Source organism: Bombus fervidus, chromosome 1 (assembly GCF_041682495.2).
Source record: "Bombus fervidus isolate BK054 chromosome 1, iyBomFerv1, whole genome shotgun sequence".
In the NCBI taxonomy this organism is placed as follows: domain Eukaryota; kingdom Metazoa; phylum Arthropoda; class Insecta; order Hymenoptera; family Apidae; genus Bombus; species Bombus fervidus.
This window is the reverse complement of record NC_091517.1, coordinates 12,336,362-12,348,669: the sequence shown is the minus strand read 5'-3', so window position 1 is coordinate 12,348,669 and position 12,308 is coordinate 12,336,362. Positions and strand designations below refer to the sequence as shown.

The 12,308-nt window shown below is 33.2% G+C and overlaps 1 protein-coding gene across 3 annotated transcripts in view; it reads right to left on the bottom strand.

Moving 5' to 3' along the window:
• Positions 1–12,308, bottom strand: part of LOC139986479 (potassium voltage-gated channel subfamily KQT member 1-like) — a 79,654-nt gene that overhangs the window by 41,528 nt on the left and 25,818 nt on the right. For all 3 annotated transcript variants that reach the window (XM_072001867.1, XM_072001875.1, XM_072001884.1), the window contains exon 3: positions 2,116–2,206. In XM_072001867.1, coding sequence (XP_071857968.1) covers positions 2,116–2,206 — 91 coding nt within the window. The remainder of the gene's footprint in view (positions 1–2,115; positions 2,207–12,308) is intronic.

Genomic DNA, 12,308 nt, shown 5'->3' with positions numbered 1-12,308 from the left:
ACTGTGTTTATTCTCAACTGAACGAAGAAACCCTTTTAGCTTGAATGATATTTACGCTCGTTCCGCGAATCGTTTCAAATAAACGCGTAAGATAGAGGAATATTTTTTTAAACGTCCACTTCTGTTGATCCAATTATCCACGTTCTGTAGTGCGATAAGAAATGGAAAGAAGATGCAAGAAATTTAATAGAAGATAGATACATGTCAATACAAATTCATTACACATATTGCAATATAAATTTCTAAGAAAACGAATCTGTGGAGAAATAATTTCTTTTTTTAAATACAATACCAAATTGTAATTATTTTATTTGATAATTGGAGCAAATAACAAATGGCGATTACTATCGAACTTTGGCTTAAAAATTCATATTATTCGACATCTTTGAACAAACCATTGATTCATTAACTTCGGTATTCTGATAGTTCGAATCTACTAATGAGAACAATTCGAAGGCCTAGAACTTCGATCTTCATTATCGCGACATTCCACGATATTTATCAAACAGTTTGAAGACCATTAACGGTTAAAATCCACATTGATCACGATTAATCGTGAAACACATGCCAAACTATATAGACTTCTATAACGAAACATCGATTTACGGAAATTTAGTATTATAGCATACACATTAGAACGCGCAGTCCTAATTTAGTACCGCGTAACATTGAAAACTGCAATTAGAAAGACACTGCAATCGCAATATAAATTTCTATCTAAGTTGAATTTTTTTGATTTTTGAAGTTTTTACAGTGATTAGATAACATAGTTATGGTACTTCGGATTCTCATCACGTTTTTATCAGTACATTACGCTTTATTCCGACATTTTGCGAATATTCTAAATTCACTTCTTCAGGGCAGACCTGAAAATGAAGCGCAAAGTACTAATAAAGCCACGATTGAAACCCGAAGAATCACGAATATGCTCTTTAATTATCATATTCATAAAAATATGAATTTGTAGAAATATTCGCAATGTGAGTACGACAGTACACGATAACTACGTAAGAATTCACCTTTCAATATGTAGTTTTGGGTAGTCGATTCAGCAGTGAACAGAAAATAAACAAGACACGAGGGAGAAGCAGCTCGATGGCTTTGAGCTGCCACTATCTTCCACTAGGATCGTAGACAACAAGCGCTTTCAACGAAAAGAAAAGTACGTTGTTTCCTCGAGAACTGTGTAAAAGCACTAAAAGACCGATGGAACGTTAAACGCTTCCCTGAAAGATATATGGAATAAAGAGATCGTTCTCTGTGATTTCAGAAGTGTTTGCGAGAAACAGCTCAGCCCTTTGGCATTGAAAATTTCCCCTTTCGAATGTTGACAAACTTCCAGCCGCCTTTCTGCTTTCAGACCCGGTATAATTAATTAGGCCAATTTATCTTAATCAAGCTACGCTCGAATTACTCTTCAAACGAATTACTGCTTTGTTTGAGGCGAAACTCGTATTGAGTTTAAGCTTCTACGATTTTGCGTAGTATTCGAAGAATTTTGATGTGCAAGCAACACCGAAGTTAAGTCAATTTTTGTTCCCACGAATTCCCTGTAATTTCTCCTTTTATTCTTTTGTATTTTATTTAATATATTTATAACATAAACGTCATTTAGTAATAGCATTTTAATTCTCAATGAAGAACAATTTCAACTTTTGATTCTTTCTCAACTCACAAGTCTATTTTCTAATAGGAACTTACTTACCGATCTTTATGTTACGTAGGTAGCGTTATTTTTATATTAATATAATAAGTATATTAATTTTGTAGTTCCAATCTTAGGAGATTACTTTTACTTTTTAAACACTACCATTATTAATTTAAGATAATTATCAAATGATAATTACGAGTGTATAGGTTTTATTTATTTATTTATTATTATCCATGTCTTCTGGTTTTGGAAAACTTCCGGTTAGCCATTATATTAAACTAAAGAGTAGACGTAACTTGACCTTAAAGCTAACTTGACTCAATTTAAAACTTATAGTCATGATTATAGTCATCATGAGCGACAGATGTAAGAATTCTCGAAACATCTATTCAAGTGCACTATGAAGAAATTTTTATATAATGGGAGTAAAAAATTGACGATGAATATAGAAGAAAGCTACTTACCATCCAAAAGAGGGTTTCGTTCGCGAAATTACTGTACTGGTCTATCGTGGACAAAACGCTAAATATGAGGCACACCAATACCACCATGAACCTGGAAAAAAGTAATTTCGATTAACAATTTCATTATTTTGCGTTCGTTATTTACCAATGAATTGATTAAAGGATTCCTTCCGAGTTGTTGAACCATTTAGTACTATGAATTGTAAGATTATTTATTGATGTAACGCGGTAACTCTCTTAGATTATCATTCCAATAATAAATGTAATAAAATTTATACGTTGAAAGTTTAGCGCAGGACTGCGATAATATTATCGAAGTATCTTTACGAATATCTTTTAGCTTGTTTGGAAAATGTAGAGAAAGAATTACTCGGTACAAGGTTTATACGCAAAGTTTATAAGGTCTAACAAGTCATGAGGTTTGGCGGAGTGAAGTCTAGTAGTTAGAGAGATACGGTTCCTGTTGAAATTTCCGAGAGATGTTCTACTTGCTATTCGACGTTCTCTGACATTCTGGTTACTGTTTGACTTATTACGACCATCTGATTTCTACTGCTAATTTCAACTTTAAACGGAAACTAACATCGCAACGCTACCAACTTTACAACTACAATCGCAAGAGCAAGATACAAACGATACGATATTTTCAGACTTCGTGTATTCGCGACTTTAGTATTGTCGAGGGAGATTTTTCCTTCAACGATGAACGTAACAGTGTAATAGTACCAGCTACGATTCGCTCAAATTTACAAACGGATAAATAAATCACAGTTTTCAGATGAAATATGTAGAATTCTATGTTCCAGATATTTGTACGCTCTTAATCTCAGTGAAATTATATAATAAGAATCCCATGATTTTTCTAACGGTTAGCTTTGTACTTAAATATCTTGTTAATCTCGAAAGGGTTAAATGGGTTTATCTCGTACAATTAAACGATTGAAATAAAAATGTTCATCGTTGGCTTCCACTTTGTTATACAGACTCGAAGATGGTATCCCGCTGGGGGTAGCCATCCAGATGTTATTTAGCAATTGAGCTAGAAAAATTTACCGAATGTCCAGCTGGACAAATTGTAAAGTACAAATTAAATAACAAAAAAAAAACTTTGCTATACTTATCACTTTCAGATACATTTCGTTCTAGAGCTCTTACTTAAAATTTTTAATTTATTTCCTGTTATACGTATATAACATTATTATATTGTAATAAAAATATATTGTTATATTATGTAACATTGCGGCAGGAAAACAAGGAATGAAATGTTTACTTCGTCACATACTACGAAAGCACTTAAATTTGTTAGTTTAGAATTTTGTATAAAGCTCCTCATGATTTATAACGGCACATTTTCTGCATCGGAGAAGATCGATCCATCTTACTATATGGATATATTGGGAAAGATGAAACAGTAGATGATACGCCCGATTTATAATTGCGACCTGCATTTTATCACGAATCATTGTCATTGAAAATTCATGAGACGCCAAACGCGTTACTTACGTCGCCGCATACATTATCAGTCAATAACAGCCGGGTCATGGAAGAAAGGACTTATTTATAAGCGAACCAATTCATATGCATGCATTACGTATCGATTCTAACCGTTTTATCATCGAGACATTTAGACAGCCGCCGAACTGGGACGTCCGCTATACCTTTATCCAAGTTTTGCAATTCATACGGTCTTCCGGCGAAAAGACACTTATAACGATATGCTATTTTTAGCAAAAACCTAGTTACTATTATATTATAATCCATCGTTGAAAACAGCTCTCTAAAGTAGCAAGCTGCGCGTATCAATCAGTCAGGAGAATCTCTGCACATCCTTAAAGGGTTCGTTTGATTAGAATAAACCACACTTTATATAATATCATATTTATTTATTAATATATGAAGGGATAAATATTTCTTGAAATAAACATATTTATTTAAACCCATTATCAGGCAATTACAATGAAATAATTAATCTTCGTTCGTTAAGAATTTCAAATAATAAGACAGTCGGGGTTAAGTAGGGATTAAGTAAGCAGAACTTCTCAAACTTGCTACATATATTAAATAAGTTCGATAAATTTGAAATTTATTAGTCTAATAGGTCAAGTGTGTGCAATAAACTAAGATCGCTTAATTTATTAAACCTATGGTGGCAATTATTCAATATTTCTAATAAATGAAACATATTCATAGAGCGATATCCAATCTATGGATCTAACGTTATTAAATAAATGGCAAAATAATAGGAGGTACTATTGGGGTAGATATTAAACGTATTGGTTTACTTAATAAAGAGACGAGTGGTAAAATTGTAATAGTCAATTATATTAAAATCACTGCAGGTAAAGTACAGAAATAGTGTATGCTGGTCGTAATCGTCGCTCGCTCAATCCTACTATTCAACTCTCTATTTGCTATTCGACTAAATATTCGACTATATGGCTGTCTTAGAGAGCACGTTCGTTTATTTGTATCGACGGGTGTTGTTATAAAAAATTTAATTGTAACTTCGGTTGACGATTATAATTTTTCTCTTTTATTTGGATGAATTTTACAATCAATTCTATATATGTATTATATATGTAGTGACAAATAACGGCAATAATATTTTGTCCGGAGTTCGTTTACTTTAAAACCTAGCAAACCAAAACAACGTTGGTATTCCAAGGCACAATAATATGAGTCTCTCCCGATTCAAATGTGCCGTCGATTCATGTGCCGTTATACTATTATGAGATTAAAGAAAAAATTAATTATTAAAGTGAATTAATTATAAAAATTAAATATCTAAATAAAACTATCACTAAGATTTCCTAACCCTGTTCTTTCAAAAATCGACTATCTTTTCGTATCTTGTAGTAATCCAATCTGTAGATTAGTTATTTGCAGCAAAATACTCAACTTAGTAATCGCGTAATTAATCGACTCCCAAAGTTAGTTGAATATATGTATAAGGCTTATAGTATAGGTTATACGACCTCAAGATAGCCACACTATCCGAACTAGCTTCTCTTCTCTAAATTATAGTAATTAATTCGACGACACGTGATCCTTTCGATTCACGATATGCCTGTCTCGCGTGCGTACGATTACTTTATATCGCAATACCTTCGAAAAATTTATTTGAAACTTTCAGACGATTCTTTTATCATCTTCTTTTCCTAACAACTGAAATCAAAACTAAAAAAATTCTACTGGCTCATTGGCAGACGCTCCAACTTAAACATGAAGAGTTAAATAATGCTATATAAAGCCATATTAAAACCTATTTGATCTAACTATGAGGAACAACGAGTAATTCCAACATAGAAATTCTCCAACGATTCCAATCAAAAACTCTAAGATCTTTAATAGATGCACCTTGGTATGTTACCAACGAAACAATACATCGCGACCTTAAGATACCCACAGTCAAAGAAGAAATATCTAAATTCAGTAACAGATATAATATAAGAGTTAATAACCACCAAAACCCATTAGTTACTCAATTACTTGACACGACGGATCAGATCTGCAGATTAAAAAGACATTACCCTTTAGATTTAAGCATTAGATTCAACTAGAATCAAACATACTATAAACTCTCATAATCCTAGTTACAGTACCACGCTAAAATAATTTACTTATAATTCTCAATGAGAATTGATTGTAAAATGTCTACCAAAAAAAAATCTTCTTTTCCTATGTTTCTCTTAGAAAAATATACAGAAAAATCTCTTATAATGTTTTCCCCTCGCGTTTTTTCCCATCATCGAAAATAAGTGAGATATTTAAGGTGGTCAAATTGAAACGAAACACCGTATACTTACGGTTGAAATACACGCTCCGTACGAATAATTGAATCCGTAGAGATTTGAAAGGAACAATGAGGACCGTAATTACAATGCAGTGATAAATTACTGGCTGAATTATACTCGTTTAGGTCACGAATGCACACATTATTAAATCGATTCGCGCAACCAGAATCGTCGTTTCGCGTGTTCGGACATTTTCAGATGGCCAGAAAAATATTTATTAAACGTGTCGATGAGAATACAATTTTTAGGTTGCGCAAATCGCTTTTCTACACATTGACACATACATAGATTTCGCGATTTCGAGACCTCAAGATCTATCGTCTTTTTCTGAATTGAATTGCACGCAGTTCCTTTTCTGTGAATTCCATCTTCATCTTCTCGCGAATTTATTACAGAAAACAATGTTTTTTTTTTTTTTAGAATTTCACGGACAGATCACGCCAAGTTGCAACTTCGCAATTCGATTAGATGTTCCATTATACCTCTCTATCTCTGGAGCAAGCTTACTTGACTTACTCGAATCTTGTACTGTTGTTAATTAAACCACCAAACAACCACCCATTTAACTGGAACCAGCGCCAAATATTTACGAACTTGCTCACGTGTTATTAGTTACACGACAATCGAATATTCATCGTGATATTTTTTTCTCAGATTTCATCGAATTTCAGTTGGTTACAAAAGTCAGTTAAAGAAGTTTCTTAAATTTGAACTTCTATGTACAAGTAAGCGTTTGATGTAACACAGGTAGCGGATCGATCTCGCGATATTTCCAAGAAATTCACTTTGTATTCCCCGTGTCACGCAAACGATGAAAATTTCCAAAGCGACTCAACAAATTTTTCCGTGATTATACACAGGCTCGAGTGAACTCCAAAGCAATTTAATTTATGTCGGTGGTTCGTATCAGCACGCGAAGACAATCTACGAAGCGATGCGGAATAACAAACGAAGCAAACGCGATAGAATATGCACGAGCACGATATGTAGGGCGATATTTAACAGTTGGAAATGCAGATACCTCGAAATTTCACAACTTGGCTGGACTACTTTGATTCGATTTAAGGCTAATCTCGCGTATCACCGTCGACCTTATCGTAGCGACTTACTGTCGACGTTGGTTTAAGATTCTCCGGTGAGGAGAATGCGACGACGGTTAGATGGGAATGTCGTGAGCGGAGAACGAATTCGAAGTTTGCAAACTTTACGACGTTGATAAATTTTCCAAGCTTATGGAATTTGGAAGAATTTTCCATAACAACCCTATGCGACAACGTTCTATCAAACTGTTCGTAATACATTTTTCTTTTTTACAAAAATTTGATATTTCAGAAGAGCATAATAAGTTTGGTCGTCGATTCTACGCAACAACGTCTTATTCAGTTATTCCATAAATTTGGTCTCTTTTCTATCAAAAGTTTAACGTGAAATTACAGAAGAACATTGCTACTTTGTCAGTTCAGTCATCAACGTATTCTTACAAAGTTTTTGTTATGTTCTATTAATGAGTAATTTCTATGCCATATACTCAAAGTATGCCAACTACAGAAAAACTCGTTAAAGTCGGTTTGTTTCGACCGATGTAAAAAGTATTGAAAGCATTAATAAAAGTAATGAATGTACAATGAGAAATTGTAAATTATTAATTCACGAAAAAGTAACGTAATCTATTATTTCACGTGCAACAACCTCGTACAAAATCCTCTAAATTATCCAGAATTTTCTACCAAATAACAAATCCTGCAACTTTCAACGATACGCTATTGAGGTACAATAAAAAGAAAAAATAACATGGCGCCGCACAACACCGTAGAAATGAAAAAAAAAGGGAGCCGAACGTGGACAATTATCATAGTAGGTCGATGAAGGTGACCCGCAAAACGAAGGTAGCCTAAGGGGTGTGTAAGATCGAAATTATAGTCGGCCGACACGCCATCTTAAAGCGTGTTCCAAAGCGAGCCGACTTCGTTAACGCGCCGTTCGTCGTTACTTAACGAGCTATCGCTTGCTAATAAATTACTTGCACAAGCGGATGAATCCACCACAGCGTTTACCAAAGCCTTCGGATTTCCTACTGCAATGCCCGCGAAATCATCTCGGCGTTTATTCCATCGTAAACGTCGAATAGGAAACGCTATCTGCCTGTGGAGATGTCAGCCGCATTTCAATTCGCATCTTTGGTCGTATTTATTCCTAGCCGTTGATTATCATTACTGTTTTCTCGTTTCGTTAGTACGCACGATGAATTAATAACAACGTTTAAATGAAACAGATCTCGCTAGTTTGAATCTCAGGAAGCGGTAGTTGGAAATAAAGAATTTCGTGCTTTCGGATAATAACGTGAAAATTGATTTTGTATTACGAACGAAGTGAAACTTCTAATCTCTCACGGTCTTTGATGATGAAGCTTTAATTAAGTTCGTGTTCTTGTTTATATTTAAAATAAAAAAAGATATATAAATCTTTTCTAAATTGATATCCAAAAGTTATTATCTTTATTATTGTCCGTAGTAAACTCACTATTATTTGCATTCAATCGGGAAAAAGATAACTTTTATTCAAGAACCGGTCGAGCAACCAGTTCGATAGAAATAGATATATTAAAGTATGCGTTTAAAAATATAAAATAATATTTTTAATATATTTTATGATATATTTTATATATATATATTTTATATATTATATATTACTTATACTTTTATATATTACTTAATATTTTAATATATTTTATATATTAAAAATATGAAGTGTCGTTATAATGTATATAAAGTATAAGGAAAGTATAAAAGGACTGTATACTTTTAGTTTTATGCTCTATTTCGTTTCTTTACATTTAATTATCATAAAGTCGAGTTTTAGCTTTAAAATGTAAAAATCGGTAAAATAATATTTTATTTTACATGATTGAAATGTTTTCTTTCATCGTATATCACGGAACAGCCCATACAGTTAGTGTGTTCACGACGTGGTCGACGTCGATAGGCTCTTCATCGTGGAGGATAGTCGAGGAGTGCTCGAGAATTTATCCCTTGTTGGTCGACCAGCTCTATCAAGTGGTCTGCGAGCAACGTGTCACGAACGACGTTCCTCTTGTTTCTGTATCACCAAAGAGGATTTACGATTGTTTACCCCCTTTTGACGTTCACTTCCCCAGTTTTTATCTCAAGTTTCGAAAATTCGGAATCATGCACATGTCACGCTAAGATCGAATCTCAGCAACTGTAACGACATTCGTACTGAGATAAATTGTAAAAAAGAATACAGCGGCAAACATTATGGGCTACTATTGCTATTTACGATCGGTTTTTCTCGATTGTAACACAATCCACATCCAAAAGGTATAATATTTAACACCATTTCTTCAAACAATATTTTTTTACGAATGTTATAATTCGTTTGAATAGACGTAAATTTTTATATGAATTATCGATACATAGCAATCCCTCTAAAAGGATTTGATTGAAATCTGTAATTTCCCTTTGTAAACTGAATTATTGATTCTAGACGAATCAATATTTCCTACTAATCGCAATATTCCGTGTATAGTTAGAAGAATCAATGGGAAAAATTGGACGCGTGTTAAGCATAGTGAGAAAGCATCGTGTAAATCGTAACCAGCTACAACGGACCGGTCGAATCATATTCGTCGAATTAATTTCGGAATATCGGTTAAACTGCGTTCGAGTGTTACTCATATACAAGCGCGATCCATTCATTGATTGTTTCTCTCGTAGTTAACCGCAATCCGAATCACAATGGTATTCTAGTGTTATCGACGTTTATCCTGGGTACTGACTGGTTGGATGAAATTTTGCGATTAAAATCACTTGTATAACCACTATCGTCACTTAGTTGAGTATCGTTATGATGAACTTCGTAAAACAAAAACAGTCATAGTTTAGGTATTAGATATTAGATAAAAAGACAAGTGTAAAATAATATAGTAAGCAAAATAGACATTGACTCTATTTAAATATTTCTACATACATCGACGTATAATGTTGATATTTAAATAATTGTTGTTTTTAACGTAATTTGAATATATTTCGTGGAAAGACTTCTGGTTAGTTATTAATATTCAAGTCCTCGATTTCATTAATGCAGTACATCGTAAAGTATAGTTTGCTCATGAATGCGACAGAGTGGTGAGGAAAGATCAATAATAATACCTATCCAGACGTACAAGATTTATTATGCTAGAAGTTGACACGAATACATACTTATTTCGCATAGGTTACGAGTTAATTTTCCAGTAAATCAAGCGTTTCGTAAGAAAATGTTTCATACGGTACACTTCCTAATCTTCCTAATCTTTCTCAAAAAATTTATATTTCGACAAACATTTACAACAGAATTATAAATAGAGATTTAAAATTTATTCGTACAAATAGAAAGTAATTATACGCTTAACACGCTTCCAATACAATTTAATACAATTAATGACAAAAAGTGTAAAAATATTATACTGTAAACGAACGCTGCGTAGAAGACTTCAAACAAACATCAACTATGTACGATATCAAACAATCATTGAATTCATATCAAGTACAATAAATACGGGCGACCAACATCTGAATTGTATACCCGCACGCAAACAGAATATATCCATGAAATTTATAAATACATATATGAAATTGTAATTTCAATCATATTATCTCCGTATTTCGATATCGATGATAATCTCCTTAGTGGATCATAAACATATTACATTCTCTTAAACAGAAATATACGAAGACTCTCGAAAAGCTTCCAATACCAATCACAATCGCGATTAATCGAAAAAATTATAATCTTCTCGATATACACAGTACATCGTTTATTTGTTCTAAATTAAAATCTAAAAGATTTGTCAGATTATTTCTTCAAGCAAATAATTCTCAACGTTCGAAGAAACATTTTCTCGATTCCGCAACTATTCTGTGTATGCCACGCATGTATTATATTAAAAAGAAAATACTAATTAACAATATCACACTACCTTTGTTTCACATGTCACCTACCAAATTATCTTCTTCGTCCATTGCAATCGTAAGTCTCTGACAAGATCAAAGTTTAGGCGAATATGACACCTAATTTGTTTCGACTTCCCAAAAAATTTTCGAACGGAACCCGAGATGTTGGGCGCAAATCGATTCGTTTGCCCGGCGAATATATTTTTCTATTTTACGAGCGCAGGCGACCGACCGTTAAAAAATTTAACGATGCTCGTGCAAAAGATTGAAATACGAGAAAATTCATGCCACGCTCAACACAGAAAGATTGCGCGCATGTATCGTCAAGCATGATTTCCGGGCTAAAAATAACAAGCGACACGCAAATAGCTAGCCTATGCATTGCACCTAATAAGTAATGCTGCTATTTATGCGGCGACAAAGTAGGCCGAAACGTTAGGGTCATTCCTATTAACACGGCGATGTTTCTTCTCCGACCATAAAAGATTATCGTCAGTGGCATTGCAATGAAAAAGGTCGCAAGAAATCACGATTTTTTGTCTAATGATATATTAGGTATCTTCTTAAAATTGGCAAACAGAAAATTTCTTGATATTTTGTACCTTGAAAAATGCTAATACACATGAAGTGTATGCGTGATCTTGCTGAAGTTTGAAACTTTATAAATGTCCGAATGAATTTTTTATTCCATGTCTTTGAACTTAATGAAGAAACGCGAGTAACTTTTTTTAAAAGTGATCATACAATGAATTTTTGTCATTTCGTAAAGAGATATTGCGTATACCGCATAGATAAATAATTTGATTACACCTTTTATCGTAATATCAGATTTCAGAAATATTGGCTTTATGTTTTCTGAATATCGAATTATTAACAACCCATAGCGAAAATATTAATGCAATAACTTGGATGTACTCTGTATAAAATAGAAATCTGTCGATTCTTAATTCTTTTACATATCTTCATAGGAAATAACCTGCACACACTGTATTATCTGATTTGTTTAAATAGATACATATCCGGCAATTTCACACATATCAATTTTATTCTTACACTTTTCCAAAGTCTTGGAATATTAAGAATTCGTTTCAACTCGAATTCATCTCATATTCAATTGGAAATTTGAAAGCTTGTCGGAGACACAGTAAAACTTACAACATACGTATGATGCGGAAATTTAAGGTACAACTTTACGAGTATTACGAATATTATTCGTGTTACATCGGCCTTTTTAAAAATTTCGCCACTGCAACGAGCCAGTTTCGCGAAACGGACGAAAAAGCTTGCTACTTTGAAATATGGAAGAAGTAAATGTATAAAAATATGCATGAAATGTACCAAACAGAATCTAGACGCAAAATTATAATTTTCTTTCGCTGCTGCAATCCGAATTTTGATAAAAATATAAAGAACTATAATATACTGTTAATGTATATTTCTTGTAATT